At 40.5% G+C, this 24173-nt stretch overlaps 2 protein-coding genes across 2 annotated transcripts; one reads left to right on the top strand and one right to left on the bottom strand.

Annotated features, from left to right (window-relative positions):
• Positions 1-4371: 4371 nt before the first annotated feature.
• METTL9 (methyltransferase 9, His-X-His N1(pi)-histidine) lies at positions 4372-21421 on the bottom strand. The gene is made up of 5 exons (XM_056503517.1): positions 20984-21421; positions 18424-18614; positions 16010-16219; positions 15422-15606; positions 4372-5100 (listed from the first exon to the last, which is right to left on the bottom strand). Exons 1-5 carry the CDS (start codon positions 21155-21157, stop codon positions 4895-4897), a joined length of 966 nt encoding a protein of 321 aa, XP_056359492.1. The 5' UTR covers positions 21158-21421; the 3' UTR covers positions 4372-4894.
• IGSF6 (immunoglobulin superfamily member 6) lies at positions 5132-12176 on the top strand. Its single transcript, XM_056503518.1, has 6 exons — positions 5132-5916; positions 7508-7855; positions 8751-8857; positions 9906-9959; positions 10539-10622; positions 11729-12176. The coding sequence occupies exons 1-6, from the start codon at positions 5850-5852 to the stop codon at positions 11765-11767; spliced, it is 699 nt and encodes a 232-aa protein (XP_056359493.1). The 5' UTR covers positions 5132-5849; the 3' UTR covers positions 11768-12176.
• Positions 21422-24173: the final 2752 nt, after the last annotated feature.

Raw genomic sequence — 24173 nt, 5'->3', positions numbered from 1 at the left:
ATTTGGCAAAAAAGGGAAAAAATGTCCTTATGCTCTTCTGAAGCAAAGTCACACATTTGGGAAACAGAAGATGTCACTTCACCTGCACGGATCAAAGCTGTGGTCTTTGTACTCACAAGGAGTGTCCCATCAATGTTCCACCACCACCTTGGACACAGTTTGTGTGGAAAGAGATGTTCTGGTAGCTCTTGCTATCCCTGCTGCCCTGTGCTATGCAGCACAAAGATCACTGAAAGACAAACTGTCTGGAAGGGCAGTAATGGGATACCCAGAGCTTTTCACTGGGTTGTCACTGATTGCCACCAGAAAGAAATTGAGTCTCACAGTTGTCCAAAACAAAATTAATGTGTTGCTTTTGGTCTAGTTCTTGAAGGACAAGGATACACAGAGCAGCAATGCAACGGGGTGGAAAGGAAGCAAAGACTGGGCAGGTTTCACTCACACAGGAATTTCTGCAGCCACATCCTCTCCACAGCTCTGAGGGCCATCACCTGCTTCAATCCACACTGCAGAGAGAATTTTCTGCCTCTGCACCCTCAGCCTGGCCCTCTGTTCAGCCTGAGAATCACCACCCCCACAGGTAAAAAACCTAATTAATCTGAGATATTAGATGATGATCCACATCATCATTTAATCCACAGATTGCAGCTTCTTACACTGGGATTAGTCCCTGATTTTAAAAATGACACGGAGGGTCTCACTGGCCAACACAGCTCTGACCATAAAGAGACTTTGTTAGGTTTTGTCTCTCCCTCATCTCAAAGGCTCATTGCAAGTCACTGGATTTCTGCATTTCTTTTTGTTGCTGGATTCTGTGCTCAATCTCTCTTTTTTTTCCCCTCGAAGTTCTCTGCCATGGCTCAAGTTACAGATCTGAATATCTGATAAATGACACCTTTTTTGGACTGTTTAATCTCATGTACCAAGGTACTCTTTTATAAAAATATCTTTCAACAAGTCTCCAGCAATATTTCAGTCTATTGCAAACACTTAACTCCAGTCTTGTAACAGGAGTGACTCAAACTGAGAGATGATGAAAAATCTAAACATTACACTTTAAGAAACTGTCACCTCTGTCCTGTTCTTACACACACTGAAACTCCTTTCAGCTACTCTTTTGGGAGCACCACAGTAAATGTCTATCATTCAGATGTATCTGGTTTCCCAGACAATGGACTTACTTGTGTTTGTTTCTGCCTGTGCCTCAATCATTTTGCAGTAAGGTTTGATTACTCTGCATAGGCTAAACCATGCTTCCAATGTCAGTCCTGATTTGTTTATTCCAATTCATTACATTTGATCAGAGAGTGTATTTTAATTAATGCACGCTACCTTAATACATAAGGAGATGAAATGCTAAGGAAAGCGCTTTTTGCATCAGGACTAACTCGAGCGGACAATGAGCAGGTGCACAGAAAGGTCTGCTGTGAAACAGCCCTGCTTGGCAAGACAATCTGTGGGATGAAGCAGTTCATTGGAGTGAAACAGGTCGGTTTGCAGCTCACACCAACTTCCAGACAGTCCCAAATCCTGCTGTGGGGTTCTCCTGCACATCCCATCCAGCATTTCCCCTGGAGATCCCCTTGCACATGTGTGATGAAATCTCTGACAAGTCATCCTTGCTTATGACAAACTCTCAGATTGCCTTCTCCTCTCACTCCCAGAACAGCCACCCTTCCATGTACAGAAATCCTAGACATTTTATCACTCAGTCCATGCAGTCGCTGCCTTGTCTGAAGCTCGATAACCAGAAAACTGACCTCACAATGACAAGCCTTGCTGATAAGCCCTCGCACTGCCGGTGCCCACCTTCCTCCTCGCACCAAGGCTCTGAGAAAAAGCACCACATGCAGTAGGGAAACCCTCAGGAGGTGCGGGCAGGAGAAGAGGAGGAGAGCCAAGAGCCCCAAGCACTTTACCTGCCTCAGCCGTGTGCGCCTCTCCCTTCAGGGCAGCAGCTGCGAGAGGGGCCGGGCCCAGCGCCGCCTGCGGGCCCAGCGCCGCCTGCAGCCCCAGCGCCGGCCCGGAGCGCCCGGCCCTCAGGGCGGGGGGAAAGGCTCCCCCAGCCTTAGGGCGGGGGGAAAGGCTCCCTGGCCCTCAGGGCAGGGTGAAAAGGCTCCCTGGCCCTCAGGGCAGGGTGAAAAGGCTCCCTCAGCCGCAGGGCAGGGTCAAAAGGCTCCCCGGCCCTCAGGGCAGGGTGAAAAGGCTCCCCCAGCCTCAGGGCGGGTGAATAGGTTCCCCCAGCCTCAGGGTGGGTGGATAAGCTCCCCCGGCCCTCAGGTCGGGTGAAAAGGCTCCCCGGGCCTCAGGGCGGGAGGGAATGGCTCCCCCGCGGGCCCGGCCCTCCAGAGCGGCAGGAGGGGACACTTCTGCCCCGACATGGAGAGAACTCGACAAACTGTGCAGGGGAAACACAGGGCTGCCCTGCTCCTCCATCGTCCCAGCCCAGGCAGAGTATGAACTGACTGTACCTGGGATCACCCCATGGCAAAAGGGTTTCTAAGGGATGAAGCTGTCCCAACTTTGCTTCAAAAGCTTCTAGCTAAATGGTGCGCTTGCACAGCATCGTTTTCCTGCAGTGCAACACACCCAGGCCACCCTGACGGAACAGAACACAACACAACACTTCAGCCACTCCAGGGCAAAACACAGCACTGAGAGCACTGAAGTGCAGCTTGGATGGACAATCACCCACAGCAGGACAGAGACAGCATAAGGACAAGGCAGGATTCCCAAACCCTGGAATTGCAACCCTTGTTCCCTTAGATAGCATCTTAGACTATTTGGGGCAGTTTAATGAACTGCTGGACTCGTGGGCTGAGAGCAGCACTGACTGCACACAAACTCTCTCAGGGCCTGCAGGGAGAAGTCCCTTCCCACCCAAGGAACTCTGGATTTAGAAATTCAGGTGTAGGTACAGTCTGAAGGGTTATTCTGTTTATTCAACAGGACTAAGCACGTGTTTGACCCTGCTGAATTTAGGCTTTGTAGAAAGATTTTCTTCATTAGTGGTCTTGTTTTAATTCCTCATCTCAAGTGTAAGAATACTTGGTTAAATAGAGTAAACAAAGTAGAAAATCATAAGAAAGTGGAAAAAAAAACCCCTATTATTTACACTGCATCTTCTGTTCCCAAACCTCTCAAAGCCATTACAGACTGAAATCCTCAGTGGCAGGACTAAAAGATGAGAGACATGAAATGCAGTCAATTGTGTGATTTTTAACATGTGGGATTAAAACACTTAAGTACCTTTGAAGAAGTTTGTCTTACTACAGATTTGCTACCTTAACCTAAATTCATGACACATTAAAAACATTTTCCCACTATTAGATGAGTACAAAATGAAGGTAGCAGAAGATAAATTAATGGATTCACTCCACAGCATACACAGATCATTTTCCCAACAGACAAATCTGATTGCACTATACACCAAAATGCAACAGCACATCCTGAAATGAGAATCACACTGAGACTAAATTACTGCTGAAAATGAAAAAATAATTTGAAATCCCTTGCCCCATACTCTATAATACTATTCCACAGAAATGACTGACAACAAAAAGCTAATAAATTGGCAGGAGCAATCATTAACCATCAGGCAAACTGAGTTTGAGGTAAACTTAAAATACATATGAAGCATCCTACCTGGCATAAAATCACCAATAATTATAAAAACCACAAAAAACCTACAACAGACAACTTTTTTAGACTCCAAAAGCAACAGAAGTCAGTTCTTGCTTTACTTACCTGAGGTTTCTCTGCTTTCTCACACTTGCAACCCAAGCACTGCATGACATAGACCTGCCAGGTCTGTACTACTTATGGTTTTTCTAGTTGTTTTGAAGAGAAGCTATATCCCAACTGCCAGGAATTATCCACTCAAACAGTTTTTAAAACAAGGCATGTTAAAATAAATAGCATTTATTTAGTGAGGAAAACGTCTCAAGCTAGCTAAACTCTCAAGCCCCTACAGCCTGATCCTCACAGCCAGTTTGACACAGGAAATTTGCAAGAAACCACTAGAAACTTTTTAAAGCCAAAAACATTTGGCAACAACTTGCTTAGAAGGTTTGTTTTTAAATCCATCAATTTAAAGTGCAGTTTTCAAAGTTCTACCCCTTTAGTTGGAAAATGGCAAATGCAAAAGCAATGAGGATTTATGAGGCTTTGACAGGGAAGAACATGAAGGAAACCCAACCAAAAGTGATACATTTTTTGTGCACTGTTATCCCATTAAACAATAATTAAATGCTATTTAAGTAAATGCAAGGTTGTGCTGCTACTGAAAGCTTGATTCTCAACACAAAGAGCAGTTGCTGCAGACAAGCATGGCTATAGTTAGAAAAAAGAACACAAAAGTTAATTCAAAAGTCATCTCAAAAAAGTTTATTAGCATGATTAAAAATGTGAAGAATGACAGTAAGAGAGTAAGTAACTTAGCATGGAAGATTATCCATTTCAACAGTTTTATTCAACAAGCTTGAACTGAATGGATAACTTTATTGCCAGATTTTGGTGGATTTCTTTCACAACAGTTCACACTGTATCAGTTTCACCATTATAAAGACTATTGCTTTTGTCTGGATATGATCCCTGTTGCAGGTAAGTATAAAAAAATATCCCCCATTGCTGCTGGATTGCAGAATGCAATGTTGGTTTAAGAGCTGGTAAAAAAGAAATTCTCAGCTGAAAAGTCCATTTAAAAAACAACCATTCCCCCTCCCCTAATTACACTACAAAGAAATACATTAGTATTTTGGCCTTTAAATTTCTTACATGATATTTACTTAGCATGACAATCCCAAAATTCCCTCCCTTTAAGTAACCATAAATCAAAACCCTCTTTCAGAGGCTGCTTCTTGGGTTAGACTGTGGGGCTTTACTTCACACAGGCTTACACTGGCTTGAGGACGAAGACAGCATCATCCAGCACGTAGTAGTCATTGTACATGTCACCTTCACAGAGGTAGGGCAGTCTGGTGAAAGCCTCAATGGCAAAACCAGCTTTACTGAAAACTTCTGGCAGGCTGTTCACCTGCTCTTCCCAAGTGTGCCCTTTGATTTCCAAAACTTCTGAGGGCTTTTCCCACTTGCCACCTACTGAGAAAACAGAACAGCTTTGTTTCAATTATAAAGAAAACTTTATTGTGTGCTGCAATTTCTTACAGAAAGCATAATTACACTAATTATGTTCCATTCCACTCCACACAGAAGGTTGTCATGCCACTTGTAGACCTGTTGCAAGACCAGTTCCAGTTCATCCCTGCTGTTCAAAAGCAGCTTCTTTATGGTTATCTTTTGTTACATTTTTAACTAGAAGTGCCAGGAGTGGCTAAAAGGAACTGCCATTAGTAAGGCTGGTGTCCAGCAGACAGGCACAGAGTTAATTACAGAAATTAGAGCCAGCAAGTTGAAAATTGTGATTTGCTGTGAAGCTTTCACAAGCAGATCACCACATTACAATGGATGGCTACTTTGTGCCTTCAGTGGCCACCTACCAGCTGATATGCTAAAGGCTGCTTAGGGTCATATAAAGAAGCTGATTAAGCAGCATGCTGGAAAATGTCTTGTTATTTGTTCTATCCAATGAAATAATCTGAAGGATTATAGGTACAACTCTTATGAGTTCAATATTTAAAGTTCTCGACTCATTTTCCAAGTAATAGCATCCACAACAAATAAAAGGTTTCTGGCTTGGTCTGTACCTTTAACCAGTTTGCTAAATGCAGTAGTAAACACCCTTCTAAACAGGAAGCTCTACATCTTGTGATTAAGACAGTTCTGCAAGTCCAAACATTTCCTAAGTTCCTCTTCCTTCAAGAAGATTCATTTCCACAGAGATACAAGAAATGGCATCTTTCAACAAATTAAAAAACGTGCTAATGCTGGCGTTTGACTGGATCTTGTATGGGGCTGGTAAGACTTTTAAAAAATTTCTTACATTTTCTCATTTAACAGCAGTTATACAAGACTGAGAATGTTGTGGTTATGATTTGCAACACAGTTAGAAAATAAAAGCAGTGAAAAGTTTTGCTGAAAATCAAGTTAATTTCTGCTATCTTGATATAAAACTGCTAGCAAATGCTTTTTACTTCCAAAAGTCTGAAACGCTGCTGTAACTTGTGATTTCTGGGTCAAATCCTGCTGCACTTCCCTGCTTGGAACACTCCAGCAGCAGCCTGGTTTCAGACCAACTGTGTTTGCTTGAGAGGAGGGTTTGGGAAGTTCAGCAGGCAGCACTCATACGACCTGAGGCCATGGAGTTCAGCTCTGTAAGGACACCAGAGCCTGTGGATAAGGTGGGAAAGAGAAGGGGAGCAGCTGCAGAAGCACAAGCTACTGCCTTTCAGCACACAGGGTGCAAGTACACCCACAACTTACAATCTTCAGATTGCTGTAGCACTGTGGAATGGCTTTGATATGGACCTGACACAGAATCAGTTTTACTTTATTCCTGTAAAAGTCACAGACACTGAATCTGATTTGATTTAGTGAGAAAAATGGTGAAGGACAATACTAATTGTTCACCATGGACACGTTTATGGTTTATAAATTGTGTATCAGCAGTACACCAAGAGATTTTAGTTTATATATCTTCTAGTTTGTTATTTTCTGGCAAGCAGAAAAGGATGTTATTTAGATACTACCTTTATTCTCACTGCAATAACCTCAATGCCATAGTTAAATAACTATACTATTTATTTGGATAAAATTAAATATACTAAAACAGAATTCACATGGATTTCAAAAAGGACTAAAAAAAAAACCTTTCAGACTAGTCATATTAAACCACACGTTTTAGTTCCTTAATTAGAATGCTATTCTCTGATTAACCTTCTTGTTTTCTCTGCACACATTTTAAAATGTCAGAAATAACAAGCACTATTATTCTCAGAAACCCAGAGTCAATATATATAATGAAGTGAAAGAATGTCTAGGAACTATTATGAATTCTAATCAATGTTATGAAGATGCTAAATTATAAATGTCTTGATTTGACATTTCCACTGCCTACCTTCAGCTTGTCTGGCTTGACTCAGACCAGGAACAGTGGAGTAGAGAGAAAGCCCTGCAGAACTGCTCCACTGAGCAACTGCACTTATGTCACACTACATCCACCCCCACTGGCCAATACACACACAAACATGCAGGACTAAATATCAGGCTGAGATCTGCACAAAGTATTCTTCTGGTCTTCTCCAGTGCCAAAGGAAACATCCACATTGCTTCAGATCTATCAATGTTCTCTATTTTGTCACAAAATAGAAAGCCAAGTGCATTACCCTGTAGATAAAAGTGTTAAATGAGCACATGTACAAGCTGTAGGAGCTATCTAAAAACAAAGCTAGCTGAAACCAATCTTAATAATTTCAAGTTTGAAACACAGTTTGTTTCCTCCTTTCCTCCCACCTTTCCCTGAATGAACCAGAAGTAGTTGTTTTCTCTTTTCAGACTGTACCTTGCTTTTTAGCTGTCCCTGACATCACCAACTGTTCCTTCCCAACAGGTGTTGCAGAGCAGTGCCGAGTCACTGTAACACAGCCCAGGTTTCAGCAAACTGACTCCTCCATGAACAGTGTGTCCCTACCATGCACCTTCTCTGCCTCCGGATGCTCCTCGTCCCCACAAGTTCTGTGGTTTCGCTACTTAACTAATACACATCAGGATTTGTGTACTCCTGCATGCACAGACAATCAGAAGTACAAAGTACAGTCATCAGCAAACAACATCTCACTTGAGATAAAAGATCTGACTGTAAATGACAGCGCTGTTTATATCTGTGGAATAGCATTTTCAGACTCAGAGTCACCCCTTTCTAAACAAACAGGAGATGGAACAGTACTAACGGTAACAGGTCAGTTGTTCATTCCTTCTTAATGAAGCATCTTAGAAGAAAACAATTATCTTTTCTAAATTCTCTATTTATACTTTCAAGAATGACATTTAAGATGGAAATACCAACAAATCCATTTGGAGTAGTATAGCTATATTAAGATGTGGTTAGTAAAACCAGAGGGATTCCACAAATAAGCATATCAACCTCATTTGCTAATTAGGCTGTTCTGTCATATGATGAAGATGACTTTAGAATTCTACAAAAGAAAGAAGTCTTGCACTTGTGCTGTCTAACCACACTCTACATCCTCTTACATAGAGACTTTTGTGGCTGTCAGAAAGAAGTATCAACCAAAAAATGGGAAGTAGAGAAATCAACATTTAGTAGAAGTACATGCAAGAGAGTGCAGGGCCTTAGACCTGGGGATTCACTCTGCCAGCATGAGAAAAAAAGTTCCAGACCTTTGTATCCCTTCCCCTTCTAGTTAGAAAGTGATGAAACTTCAGTAACTACATTTCAGTTTTACATGCCTAAAACAGAAAAAGGAAAAAAAAAATACCAGAAACACTCAGCTGGATTATTACTTTCTTTATATTCCTTCCTTCCTCTAATTCCATTTCTGAACAGAAGTCTATGAGCTTTATTCCGAGATACCTTTACAGGAGCAGAAACTCTCTACCCCTAAAGGAAAGGTTTGTGATCAAAACTAACAGGTCTCCATTGCCCTTGCAAGCATATGAGTGAACAAAAGGAAAATTATCTCACTAAGGAATTTAGATGGAAAATTAACCAGAAAAATACTGATGGTATAAGATTTTTTAATGCCTCAGAGAAAGGGAGCTGGAATGTAGAGTCTTAAAAAAATTATGTGAATCAGAACTGCCCTTTATTCTAACCCTATTTTTTCATAAAGGACCAGAGAAGCAGCACAGCAATGGGAAACTCACCTCCATGATCATTGTCTCGTCCTTACTGTTCCTGTACAGCTCTGCTGTGCTCACTTTCTTTGTGGTCTACAAGGTAGGCTCAAAGAGATTTTTTTGGTTTTGTTCATTTTGTAAATCGATGGAGTTTTAAAATCTCCATAAGGAGAATAAAAGCACACTTCTAGATTTCATAACTACTATGGTTAAGTTTTAAAGAGGAGGTTGGTTGAAGTCCATGTGCTGCACACACACATCTGTAAACTCTTGTGTGGCACACACCTGGACTCTCAACAGCAACCACATTTTCTTTTTTTCAGTAAAGTGTCTAAATAAAAAGGTATTCTGAGGTTAAAATCATCCTGAGAATACAAATTTCCAGTAAAAGTAAAATAATTTAAATTCATATAAAAGTATTTGTGAGCTGCAGTAAAGTTACTGCAGACTGACTTGACTTGTCTACTGATTCTCTTCATACATGTACAGAAGAGAGACCTTGGTAAAATTTAAAAGTATCAGAGATTTGGAAGAAGTTTTATGCTTACAGAAACAAGCCCATTATGATGCACATAGTTAAAAGTTATGTAATTACTGCTTTTTTTTCATCTAGAAGAAAATGTGTGTGTAGATAAAAAACACACAGAGCTATAAAAGGAATTTTTACACAATAATGAGACTTTGACAGGAGAATCAGGACTTCACAGTCCTTACTGGCATGATATGATGAAATGGCTCTTTCCTGTAGTGACTACTGTCTATGCATAAAGACAGGACTGGCTTTTTTCATTTTAGTTTTTCATTAGAAGTGAAGGTACACAGTGAAGAGTACAGTGGGAAAAATTAAACAAGCCTTCTTCAGGGGAAAAACTGGATCTGTGATTCCACTGGTTTATTTTTGAGAATTAAGTAGTGTTTCAAGCAAGTCCCACTGTGCTCAAAGCAAAAACACTTGCAGTAGCCACCACCAGAAGCTGAAAAAGGCTCCCCACATGTGAAAACCTCTCTGATTTTTCCAATGGTATAAGCTGATCTAGTGAAACATTTACCTACAAACTGACACTGCAAAAGAGCAACAATTTTAACTACTCTGCTAACTTCTCACCTTATATTTTAATTGCTTTTTCATTTATTTTCCCTCCCTCCAGTTAAAACCAAAGCTGCTGAAGAAGTGTGGGAAACACCAAACAACTGAGAACTGTGTATGTTACCATGTTATTTGCTTTGTCTGTGATTCAGAACTACTTCTTCTTCTTGTCTTTTTAAAGTACATTTGACATAAAATTTATGATTAATTGATTATTCTATTACAGAAACATTCTGAGCTGCTAATGGTTCACTTTAGATTTGTACAAAAGTTATCAATTTATATTTAACTAATTTTAACATATCAGGTAATTAGTTTTTACACGTTGGATGCATGGTGAAGTTAATCTCTGTAAAGGTCATCTCTAACACACTGTTTCTTTTAGGTTTTAAGTAAATTTTGTTCAAACTTCTGACAATAACAGGTTTGACTATTAATTAACAACCTCCACCACTACTACCCTTGTATGAAAAGGAGCCATGCATTTAAAGATCCATTAAAGAAGGTGCATATTTTAAGCAAAGCAAGAATAATGTAATTTAAAACCCTTCTGCTTGCCAAACCACGTTTTTAAAATGCTACTTAATAACAAAGACATATCCAGGTAAAAAACCTAAATTAGGAAAGGTAGAAAAATAAGTTTCTTCCAACTGAAAATGTTGCAGTGAACCAAAATATTTTAAATAATTTGCAGAAAATAAACAGCGGCCGAAAAGTTTTTCAAGCAATTGCTCAAGAACTTCAAAAGCAGAGATATGCTCGACACTGCCAACAGCCTGTGAGTATCCACCTACAATACCTACATTTATGGGGGAAAAGAGAAAAAGGTTTTAGGAGTTTACTGTATCTATTTCCTTTAAAGTTGATAGAAATGTAAAAAAGAGTATTCTGAATGGCTGTCAAAGACATTATAAAGCATTCTAAATTGCCACATGCAGACAATTACATATATATATATTTATATATGTGTATATACACACATACACCTTTTTAAATGTATGCATGTACATTTAAAATTAAAACTGCCATAAATTTGTATTTTATCAAGAAGAGGTTGAGGTATTAAGAGGTTATGTTTGCAAAGTACTGCTTTTTCACTTCCTCTTGCTCCATTAACTCAGAATAGGGGACAGAAACATAACAAAACTATTATAAGTGCTCTGTAATATATTTAATGTTATTTCCCTTCCTCCAGCACACAGAGCCTAAACTAAGTATTCAACATCACTTGGTAAAGCCACAACTTATTTCATCATTCCAAATTTATGCCATTAAGTCTTATAAGACAATTTTACATGTGCCATGCAAATTATTTAAAAAAACCCAATCAAACAAAACCAAACCACACATCTTTAGAAAACATACATATTTGCAAGCAAAGAAAATTGCTTCAAAATCTTGCTTTCAGAATCTTGCTTCTTCTGAGAAACAATGTTAATTCTTTCCTATTCTGAGCACAGAGATCAGTCAGAGATGCAAGGAGGAACCAAATGACACATTGACCAAAGTCAAGCACTTCTCCTATATATACATTTTACTTCATTTATTTCCATACAGCTCCAAACATTTTCCTCTGTAATTACCCTTTTAAAGCCTTCAAGTCCCTGCTGACATGACCTGGTGCTTGGTTTCACCATCAGATATAAAAATATGGGCTATGTTTTACTGCCCCTGTGCTCCCTGGAGATTATGAAAGGCCAACAGGGTAAGAAACATTTTCTGAAGCCTGCAAATGCCCCATGGACAAAAACAACTGGATAAGAGGGGAGAAAGGATTTTACTGAAACACTGAAGGAATAGAGTTTGCCTCAAAAAATAAATTCTACCTTTATTTAAAAGAAAAAAAAAAAAATCACCTCAGTAACAAAACACTTCTTTCCCTAGGAGGAATTGGAAGATGACAATGTTTATCAGAACAGATGAGCACGTGCAGCACTTCAGATTTGTTCAACAGTTCTCCTGCAAGCAAAGAAGCAGGTGAGGAAGTTAAAACTTCTTCACAGACTTCCTTTGCTTTAAAAGGAGAGGAGAAAACCTTGCAGAGCAGTGTTCTTCAGGAGTATTTTCTAAACAGTTCACCAGAACCAAGTGCATTGTATCTTACATGTGTGTTACATATTCCATTTTCCATTTCAAAGAACCTGGGAAAAGACTTCATCTTTGTAAGACAACTGCTGATGCTTCATATAAGTTTCCATTTTAAATTTAGATTTAATTCTTTCTTATTCTCTTTACATAAACTTTTATGTATTCCTTTTACACAAATTGAGCAATTGTGAAAGATGCTTGATAATTGACAGCAATGGAAAATAAACTCGTTTCATGGGTGAAATTCCGGATTTGCTCATGTTAATGGGATAATTATTGATGTAACATTTACAGACCAACAGTAAATGAGCCTTAGAACAGTTTAAACTTAAACAGTTAAACAGCAAAACCTGTGCATTAGACAGGCAAGCAGAAAAAAATGACATTATAAAGACATGCACTATCCTGGCAAAGCTCATTTTGGATGGGAGCATCTTCCAAAACTATTTAGGAAAGTAACTGTCATTGTGAAAGCACTGCTCCTCCAATACTAAAACTCACCTGCTAGGCTGACACCCCCATCTCCCAGTCCCACCACCCCAAGTCAGGAATATCTGGAGCATCACGTTTTACATTTACAAGCCTGTTCAACAGAGATACAAACACAAAAAAGAACTACACTATCCAGTAAAAGGCAGCATACTTTTCTTTGAAAGTACCTTTTTCAGCAGTTACTACCTAGCCAATCTGCAAAATCAGCACTTTTACAAGATATCTGTTGGTATCAGGCATTTTCCCTTCTAAAGAACAGCTGCATCTTTTGTCATAATTTAAATAAACCAAGGCTTTGTTTAACAATAAAGTGGCATTTCTCACTTCTGCAAGATGAGAACTGACAACTGAGACAAAGCAAGGGTCCATCTTAAACACTACTGTGTCTCCAACTCAATTAACAGTATTTCAGGAGGACAGAATACACACCTTTGCCTTCTCATCCCAGTCAATCAATCACAAGACATTAACATGTTCAACAAGGAAATTTCACACTCCCAGGCTCCCAGTGTTCACTACTTCTGAAGTATGGCATGACATTTTTATTTTAGGGAAACTTACACCAGTCCAGTCATGTCCAGTCTACTAATGACTTTTACTGTCTGTATTAGGTAATACAAAGAATTCTTATATGACTCTATGAAACACCTACTAAAATCAAAGTTGTGGTAATACTTGTTCTTAGTGACTGGTCTAATACCTGATGATTCACCAGGCTCTCTTGCCAAACTTAGACACCTGCAGTAATTGCATTCCTGGTTGTTCTGCATGTTGAAATAAAACTGAAAAAGCCCCAGAATTTATGATTGAGCTCCTCTGGACTCTAGGTGTCACTATCAATCCACAAACAGTGAGCACAGATCTGTATTTTAATTCCTCCTCCACCTTGCTTTGTTCTCTTAGATCAGGTTTTATGTTAGTCACATAGACAGCTTCCACCATTACCATCCCATTATACTGCATGTAATAACCCAAATAGCTCATTTTGATTAAAATAATTTCTCCACTTCTATCTGTGGATCTATCACTGGATCTTACCTGCCCCTATGCTTTTCCATTTGTTCTCCCTCTACAAAATTAAGAAGTTTCACTACATGGATCCAAACTGGTTTTAAAGAGCTGCTCCAAGAAGTTACTCGAGCCATGGAATGTTCTCCTCTTTGCATGTTCCAAGTATAATTTTGTTATATATAAAACATATGTACATATCTATTTTTAAAATGCATCATCATGTAGAACAGCTGAATGAAAATACTGAAATTCTAAAATGGTTTTTACATCATGAAGACAGTCTGGCAGTTGTCTGTTTCTTTAGGCCACAGTTAAATTGATCTTTAGTGAGAAAGCTATTAACTTTTGTGTGTGCTAACCTGTCCTGTTAACAGTATATATGGGTACATATCCATAATAGTGGCAAATATACAAACTGAGAATGTTTTTAAGTTTCAAACATATTAAGAGAACAAAACTGCCTTCAGCAAAGTGACTCATCTACCAAGTCACCATAGCGAATAAAATTATGACATTGGTTTACAACTCATCTTACAACAGCATTTCAACTTTCAACAAGTAGGAATGACAGCATTCAACAATCACAGAACAGGTTTCCAGTCCCTTGGGATTTATAAACTTACTTGTCTATTGTTCTCCCAGTGTATGGTAGGAGATTAATGATGAAGAATATAAGCAGGCTTAGAATAGTTTGCCCCCTTCTGTTGAGCCAGTTGTACATGGTCTGTTAAGGGCTACCCAAAAAAATTCAGGAATATAGATGTGGAGTGCAACAGTGATTGCCAAACACAATGGCACAGAGTTTTGAAGGCACACAAAAAAAACCATTTCTCATTTTTTGGTTCCAGTATGCCAGTGAAAGCCTGTGAAAGGTATTTGGAATTTTAAAGGACTCCTACAAGGGGAAGCCATATTGTTCTGCATTATAGGAACAATAAGTTGTAACCAAATTATGCTTGAAATACTTTACAGATGCCTAAGTCAAACACCAAATCTAATTTAAGACACACTACTTTTCAAAATAGTTACAAAATTACAAGCTGAAATATTGTATTTTAAGTAATTCTTCATCTGAAGGCATTATTCCTTTTACTTGTTTTTTCCCCTTCTCCCATCAAAGTATCACTAGCATGTAAAAAGAGAAATCCAGATTCAGTTTGATGCATTTGTGATTGCCAGAACATGATCCATGCCTTTACACAGACAAGTCTTAACACTCAAGGAGAACCAGAACAATGGGATGAACATCAGCCTCCTGGAATTCAAACCACCTTCAGGGTGCTTCAACCTGAACCCACAATCACAGGCATGTAAAAAGGCTTCTAGTCTCTTTAGAAGTTTAGTCATAAGAATGGATTCATCTGAAAATCTCTCATATATTTCATTAAAATCCAAGCAGGGTAAATAATTTAGTTTTGGCACTGAATTTTACTTTTTTATTTCCATTTTTATTACAATGTAAATTAATACACTACTAACAATTGTTGATACTTCTTATTTGTGGGGGTCCATATTTTACTTTGAGACCTGTTGGAAAGAGAAAGTTATCTTCCTATGAATTTTTAGGTGGGATTCATCTGAACACTTGAAACAGCTTGATCTGAATGGCTCTATTCAGCATTAGATAGTTCTGATGGTTTTGCTCAACTGATCACTGGAGACAGCTGGGGTCACCTCTAGGCAAAAGGCCCTAATCAGGGACCAGTTTTCCCAAGCTGCTCCAACACAGCTGAAATGCTGTAACTTGCAAAACGGATCTGTTACTTCAATATTTGAGCTTTTTGTTGGTGCCTACAATGTATTCTGTGGAGTTAACAAAACAGCTTACATCATGTGGCTTATTTACCTATGATTTCATACTTCTGAACATGCTCTCTACTAGTTATTTGTAAAAATTCAAATACAAACATGTCATTTATTAAACATTTAATTTGGGATACTAGATCCTACAGATGTTTTCTTTACCTGTCTAAACAGTGAACTTACCATTTTCCACATAGGGGTGAAATGGCAGAACCAGTGCTAGGATGACTCTGCCTCTGGTTGGCTCCAGTACACTTCTAATATCTTTTAATACAGTCAGTGGTTGATCACAGCGATCCAGCAAATTCAAACAGCTGATAACATCATAATGAAACCCTGTGTTTTGCCATTCATTTACACCAAGCACCCTGTGAAAGGAAAAAGAAAGAGATACAGTCTGTTAAATAAAAATGAGCTGATTTCAGACAGAACTACTGAAGACAAAAATTTCCCATAGATGTGTTGATAGTGCAGGTAAGGTCACTTAGAGAAGAGACAGAAACAATCCCTTCTGGTCTTTTGGAAAAGAAAACTGAATCAATGATCAGCATGGCTACATGTCCAGCTCTATGAACCTTTATACTGCCAGATAAACATCAGGTAACAGAGAAGACAAAAACCAACACTAGTAAGAGGGATCAGGTTAACCTTTTCCATAAAAACCAAATAATAAAGGAATTGACAGAAAATACTGAACATTCATTAAATTACAAGTAGATTACTTTGCTGTAATGTCTGATATAAAGGATGTAGGAATTATTCAGCTGGTACCTGTATTTCTTCTTCTGAAGCTGCCATATCATAGTTTCAGACAATTCAGTGGCATAGATTTCTTCAAAGTGAGGACTCATAACTTTAGTGACTTCTCCATCTCCAGCCCCTAAATCAAGAAGTCTGTGGGATTTCCATTCAGGATTTATTTTAAGCAGTCTTTGAAATTGTTCTGGGGAAAACACAAACATTGAGCCCCTTCCCAGAAGCCTAAAATGTAAAAACAAGAAATGACGAATTTTATAGAAACTTTAACAGGACAGGAAGTGAAGAAATTTAGAATGTGCTTTGGCAGGAACCAGTCACACGTAATAGTAGACAAGGTCACTGCTCAGATAAATTTTAAATCCAGTTCAACTTGCCTTGCACTTGTAAGAGATCAAACCCAGAGCCACATGCAGTTACAGTGGTTAAGACTCCAGAAGGAATTTGATTAGGTAAGGAAGAGCTCATGGGGTGCAGCTCAAGAAAATGATTGCATCAAAAAAAAAAAAAAAAAAAAAAAAAGAAAGAAAGAAGGGGAAGAGAAAGAGTAGGAAAGATAAAGACCGAACTTTATTTGTCACATCTGCAGATTTGAATCTCTGCCACCTACCTTAAAAAAAAACAAACCCAAGATGAAATAACAGAGGAAATAAAATGGCTGCAGACACAGAAGTATGTACAATGAATGAGGAATAGGATGTGGAACGAGGAGGGAAGACAGGGAACAGATTTAAAGAAGCATGGGGGTAACGCTGCTGGAGGGGCAAAAGAGATTTTTAAAATTCTATGTTACAATGGCTTTTGCTCCTATCTGCAGATCCTGCATTCAACATGAAAAGCTGTGGAACAGAAAATACACAACTCATTAAGGAACTGGGAAGAGGTGACAGTTGGATTCCTTATGGAACAAGTCAATGCCATACCCACCCATAACTGTTTGAAGACTACACAGTGACACAATTCAGCTGTCATAGCAGAATTCAATGATGAAACAGTTAGAAGAACAGGCAGAGGAAGAAGAACTGGACAGTAATAGACTGCAGGTAGATAAATACTATTCTTTAAACTCCTGTAGGATAGCAGGTTAAACTTAGAGACAATGAACAGGAAAAAAAGATAAACAGAAACAAAAAGACTCAAAGAATAAAAAATGTGAAAAGGAACTGGTCTAGGAAAGACTGACTAATAAAATCCAAAGAAACAAAAAGGACAGAGTACACATAGTCATAGATAAGAAACTAAGCAGGATATCAAATGTATAAAAATAAACAGACTACATCCAATTTAAGTAGAGCCTCCTTGCAGCACACGTGTCAGCCCACACTGTGTAATTGGCTCGTAGCTATTATTCCTAACAGCATTATGAGGTGTTATTCAAAGCCCTGAAGAGCCTTTGAAAAAAAAATGGAAGAGAAAGGAAGAAGAGACCAAAGGAACCTTTATATAAAGCTACACATAACTAAGAACACCACAGGGAAGCTCATAAAGTCATCTGTGTAGAAAATAAGGGAAAAGACTATTTTTCTAGCCTCAGTAGACAGCTTCTATCTTGTATCAGACTGTGCAGAAGTATGTAGCAGGTGCAGAGGTGGGGATATGGGAGAAATTGGCTAAATGTAACAAAATGCATTTTTCATAAGGTCAAAGCTGATAGTTGTTAAACGTGTCTGAACAGAGTAAGGTGAGCAAAAAAAAAGCACTGCCTTGTTTGAAAAAAATACTAAAGCACCATGAACAGCCAAACTCCCCTGCAACTGATGCAGTGGGAATAGAAGAATGCTGTTCTATCACCTTATGCTTTTCTGCTTTGCTGATGGTTCATCAGAAGTTATCTGTTCCAGTGCAGCTTACACACAAATTGAGGTGGAATTGTTTTAGAGAATAAGAGAAACAACAATATTCCATATTAGTGTTACCAGACACAACACTTGGCCAGCTTTGCACTGTTTAGAAATGTGCCATGATTTGCTGTGGGCAGGTAAACACCCTCTAGAGCAGGAAGAGTTTTAGGTACAACACAAAACTGTCTGGATCCAGCTACCAACCAGCACAATCACAACAGTAACTGATAAAAATGTAGCAGTAGGGAAAGGGCAAGGTGGAAGGGGGGAAAGAAAGCTAAGGGAAGAGACACAAAGAGAACGCTCTCTTAGAAGAAAATTAACACAAGTAATTGTTATAAAATGCAATTAGAATCCTCTGTCTTTTATTAATTGCAATTACCTTCTCTGTCCCCCCATACTGCAAATGGTGTTCACCAGTTAAGAGGGCTGAGCATGATGAACACAGGAGGGCATTTCACATCTGACTGAGCAGCAAAGGGAAATTACACATTTTGAAAAGCTGGCAGATCAAGGGGTAGGGCTGAACACTTGGAAACTCTAAATCCAAACTGTATTTAGCTTACCCAAGATCAACTTTTCACTTACCCGTTGATAGATGTTCTAGACATAAAAAGGCTAAAAATAGAGGACACAAAAGAGTGATAGAGCTGGATAAACAGCCAGCCTGACTTCTCAATGCTGTTGTTTAAGAAGATCTGTGTTCCTTGGTCAAGGTAACTCTGGACAAAAATGGGCTGAAGGGATTCAGACAACTGTTCAGTGTTGCAGACATACCACTAGAGAAAGAGATATAGGATCATTTTAAAAGTTCAGTAATGTAAACCCAGAAGTAGCCAAAATTAATACATACAAAATTATTAACAATGTCCATAAATACAAAAATTTTGCTTTTCTTTCTGAAAAACCACTAAAGCAGCAGCTTGTGTACTCTTTCCATTTAAATCCAAGAGTGTGGCAGAAGCAAATGAACCCAAGAAGCTGAGGAGCAGGCTGGGATGTGTCAGGCTCACTCACAAGGCTGCTGCCTCACTCCACTGAACAGGTTTGGAGAGGCTCAGATGATTTGCCTTTTGCAATGTGTTGCCAGTTTCAATCCAGAAAAAACATTTTCAAAGCCTTGGGAAACAGAGGCTTTGTTCCATAAACAGTGTGACTACGCCTGAGCTCATACACCTTGGGGTTCTGCACTGAACTCTCACCTGCAGTTCCACTGAAAAACAACAGTCCTGTAATTCTTGTCTTTAAGACTTGTAAATATTGACATAACCACTGGCAGGATGATGGTGACAACTAACAGAAGCTTGTTTCCAATCTCCAATTTTTTCTTCTCAATATGGTTTTGTGGGTATGGTGGTATTTGGTCAAAGGTTGGACTTGATCATCTTAGAGCTCTTTTTCAACCTTAATGATTCAATGACTCTATGATCTCTCATGGTTAATCTTGCCACTAAGGTTATTGACAACTACCTATATAACACTGGTGAATAACAGAAATTCTAACACATTACAAGAGAAAAAAAAAAACCAACCCCAAAATGTCAATCTAAATTTCAAAGCAAAAAAAAAAAAAAGGTGAAAAACAGCTTAATTCCAAAACTACTTCCTCAGAACTGAAACTGCTTTTGTTTTCCTCCATGTACAACATATGAAAGGCCATTACTTAAGTGGCAGAGTGTGTCAATCTCTTACATATTTTCATTGTTGTGCTAAGACCTTTGTTATAACAAACATTATTATAAACATTGCAACTCTTGCCTAAAATAAGTAAAAGGATGAAAAACTTCTTTTAGATAATTTACATAAAACTAGCTAAGTCAGTAAAACTGCAGAGTCAAGTACCAGGGTTACATGCAATCCTTGCTCACCCCACAAACTCAGTAATTATAAATATTACTAAATGTACTAAATAATCAATACCTACATTTAAAATCTAGATCTATTAAACTAGAGATGGAGATTATCCACTGCAGACCATCAACCTGTGAATGACACAGGCACTTCCACAACACATTTCCCCGACTTGCTTTTCTACTACAGCTTTTAACAACACAAAAGACTTCCAGATTTTCTTTGTTCACCAGAAGGAAGTTCTTCCTGTAAACCTGAATTCTGCTTCTCTTTCTACTTATGTCCTTAATGATTCCAAAGGCATTAAATTCCAGGGATACATCCACCCAGCAAGACTCAGGATGTCAGCGCCCGCCCAGAGCACTAAGAAGGCTGCAGTGATGGATCAGCAGGAAGAATTATGGTCTTCCTTTGTACAGCAGTCCTCAAGTGTTTACACTACATCTTCTTCGTTAGTTCGGTTCTGCATATTGAACCTAGACTAAACTGCCAGCTTCCTCCTGCACTGAGTTCTTATTAGTCCTTCTAACTCCTGTCGGAATTTCAGCAGCATTTCACCAAAACATAGTGCGGATCTGAACACATTCTAAATTAAATCTATCACACAACCATTGCATTGCAAGGGCCCTTAGCTCCTCCACAAGGTACCGACCCATGTGGCCACGCTGCACAAACATAGCACTAACCTTTTATCGCAGACGGATCACATTGCAACAACCCATTCCTACTCTGCCACCTCCTACGGCTCCAAGGCCTCTGCGGGAGTTCCAGTTTCCCACTTTTTGTTGTTTTCCTCTACACTCACCGGCACTAATTACAAATCCACCTCCATCACCCCCACCTGCGAACTTCACTGGAGCACCCTCACAGGGCTCACCGGACAAACGGGGGGTGTGCAATGAAAAAACGAGGGGGCACATCCAGGAACGAGGGGTGCACATCCAGAGCCCGGGTGCACATTGAAAAAACGGGGGTGCACACCCACAGCCCGGGTGCGCCTCTCCCGGGAGCAGCCCTGGCCCCGACCCGCCGCGGGTGCCGGGACAGGCGCTGCCGCCCCGCCGGTACCGCCGGGCTCGCCCCGAGCCCGCAGCGCTCCGCAGGGAGCGGGCTCGGCAACTTTCTCCCCTCAGGACAGAGCGGTTCCCTCTCTTTGTCTGCGCTGCCCGCCCGCTGCCCCTCAGCTCCCCGCTCCTCCCGCCGCTCCCCTCAGCGGAGCTCCCCGGGACCGGGGGTCCCTGTGTCGCCACCCCGGCACGATGAGGGAAGGGAAGGGAGGGGCGGGCAGCGCCTGTACCTGGTGGTTCTCCCTGGCGCCCGGGGCTGGCTGGCGGTGGCTGCCCATCATATTCACGTAGAGGGACCTGGATAAAGGGCTCCGCAGGTACCGGGCCGGGCCAGCCCACATCGTCCTCCTCAGCACCCACAGAAGCAGGGTGTAGCAGCCCAGCCAGCACAGCCACAGTCTCATGGGGAAGGGGCGCGATCAGCCCCGCGCGCCGCCGCCGCCCCCCTGCTCCATGGCAGCGGCGGCTCCGCTCGGGGCCCGCGCACTCGCTCCGGGCGGAACGCGCCGCCGCGGCAGCGGGGCCCGCCCGGACTCCTTGGCTGCGACACGCCGGGGCCTGGCGAGCACCCGCTCCCTCCCTCTCCCTTGGCAATGTCCGGGCGGGGCCGCGCCGCGTTCGAACCGGAGCGGGACCGGGCAGGGCGGGCTGGCCGCGGCTCGGCCGGGCTCCTCCTTCGTCCCCGCCCCGGGCACCGCCGGCAGCGGCGGGCGGGCGGGGCCGCCTCGGCGGCGCGGGGACACGTGCTGGGCGGCGCCCTGCCCGCCGCGCGTGCGCAGAGCGGGGCGCGGGCCGACGGCTGAGTGTGAGGGGCGCCGGCGAGCCGGGCCCTGGTCCCGATCCCGGTCCCGATCGCGATCCCGATCCCGATCGCTTTCATGGCCGGGAACAGCCCCTTCTCCCAGAAGGGTGGCACTGGCAGCCAGAGCTCCCCCGGGATCCTGGCTTTTACCTGGAACCTCCTCTGATCACAGCCATGAAATTTGCTTGTCCTGGGAAATCAGCAAAACCAGAGCAACGACAGAATATTGTCAGAGGATTGTTGTGTTCAGTTCATGTTCACTGATGTTTAACCCCCTTGAGGAAAGTTTTTGACTTGAGAGCTTTGGACAGATTTCCACTGAAAATTATTTTGGTTTGTTTTTCCTCTCCAATAGCTAGATGGGCTACAATGCCTTTTTGGTCTGTTTTTATTTGGCTTGGGATTAGGATGCTCCTTTCCATGCCTGTTCTTATTTGTAAAGAAAGACAAGTTTATTTTTTCCCTCCAGGAATAAAGCAACTCTGTAATCAAAATTCAAAATGACAAAAGATAAATTTGATGCTTTTTAAACAGACGTCTGCTCACAGTATTATACACCAGTAAACAAAATTGCTTTAGGTTAGTTACATGTTTTTCACAGGAAAACATATCTGTGTTTTATCACATAGAAAATACAGATAATTAATTGCATACCAAATAAATTAAATGTACTAGCTTTTGTCTTTGCATTGTTAGCATACAACCTGGGTGCTAATGGAATTTTTCAAAATTCCTACCCCGTGTTACATTTGTCATTATTATTCTGATGCAGTAGTTGTACACTCAGCATATTTTTCTCTTGACAAGCCATAAAGAACTCACTGTTCATGCATATTTAGGTAATAATTTTGATGTACAGTCATTTGCATATGAGCTGGTGGAGCTGTAACCAGCTGCTGGACAATCTCAGCAAATTACTTACTTTTTACTTACTTAACTTACTTACTTTTTTATTACTTACAAATTACACCACCATTTTTTGTGGTGTAAGCAAGCTTTGTCATTCAATTAGTGTGCTGGGAAAGGATTTCCAGAAATAATGGAATAATCACTGTTTTTCCTACTTTCTGCTCCACTATTTGGAGAGCTCTTTTCCTTTGTCTTGATGGAAAATTTCTATAATCAATTGAATCCCTGGAGTGGAAAAGGTCCCAAACACACCCAAAGGGTTTAACACAGCTGTTGTTGCTTTGTGGTCCCAATAAAATGCAGTGATAACTTTCCCTTCTATTATTTGAACATTAGCAAGAAAGGGATTACCAGAAAGAGGTCTTTAAGGTAAACACAGATATCTAAAATCCTCTGCCCCAAAGGTAACCCAGGAAACCCAGTTATCCAGACCTTCAGGACAACTCCCCCCAGTCTGTTTTGTGTTCTTGTACCAAACCAGCTGGAATTTTTTTCCCCTGCATGTACTACTGAGCCTTTTTCCCCCTGAGCTGGCCTAATTATGCAATGAAGTGCCCAGAAGTACTGGTGGAGATGTGGCTTATCTGAAGTATTCCTTCCCCTTCCTGCTTGTCTTTCCTGCCAGCACCCAGTTAGGCTGTAGAGCTGTATTCAAATGTAAACATTCCTACCAGCCATGTCAACACAGTACATTCATGAATTACTGAGCAGTTCCAAAATCAGGGCACCAGGAGGCTGGGAAGGTGATTTTGTACAAGACCAGAAGAGTTGGGCCTGTAAGCTCCACAAAACATCATTTTTCCTCACTTAAAATTAAATATGCTTTGTTGTCATTTATTCAATATTTTCACTCTATCACTGACTATATATTGTATTACTACTATATTAGACTACCATTCTTTAGTGTCTATTGGGCAAAAACCTTTTAAGTCTAGCAGACACTACTGCTTATTGATTTTCAATAAATAAAATTAATTCAGTGTATTAAGTTCCATATTCTCAGAATTTATAGAGAACAGGATTCAAGCATCACATTTCTCCTCTGAGCTTACCACAGCATTTCATATTTTATACTATACACACACTTATAGCCTCTTTATCAGCTATGAGACCATTTTAGACACTCTTAAATTATCAAGATTAAATTGAGGCATTTTTCCATCAGTGGGAGTTCAAGCTCAGATACTGTTGGCTAATAAGGAGAGAAAGCAGGGAAACCAGCTGTTGCAAGACACTGAACTTTTGCCTTTGATCATCCTTTACTTGATTCACAGCCAAAACCAATCATGGAGGTTTAGCAGAAGATAACAGTTTAGTGGGTGACAGAGAAATAGAGAATAAGCAATGTCAGTCACACACAGTGCCAAACTTCTATTCCCATAATTCCATCCAAATTTAAAGCACTCTTCCAGTCCTCTTTGAGATTGACTTTTGATGCTGAAAAGACATTTCTCCTGCCCCTATAGCAAGGGAAATAGGACAGACAAATGAGAGAATAGTGCATAATAAATTTGGAAAATTATTAATATTTTACGTATTAAATAATTTTAATTGTATTTCTCAGAATTTTTTTTCTAAACTGGTTTGGTCTACAGTTAATGTCTTCTATCTTCAGGCTGTCTTGCTTAGAAATCTTAGATTATGTACTTTTCCTGTAGGAATTATAGAGAATACAGCAAATGGTAAAGCCTATTTAAACAGTGCATATC

This window comes from Oenanthe melanoleuca, chromosome 14 (assembly GCF_029582105.1).
Source record: "Oenanthe melanoleuca isolate GR-GAL-2019-014 chromosome 14, OMel1.0, whole genome shotgun sequence".
Classification (NCBI taxonomy): domain Eukaryota; kingdom Metazoa; phylum Chordata; class Aves; order Passeriformes; family Muscicapidae; genus Oenanthe; species Oenanthe melanoleuca.
Note: the sequence above shows the minus strand (reverse complement) of the source record. Positions and strands in the feature narration are given on the sequence as shown.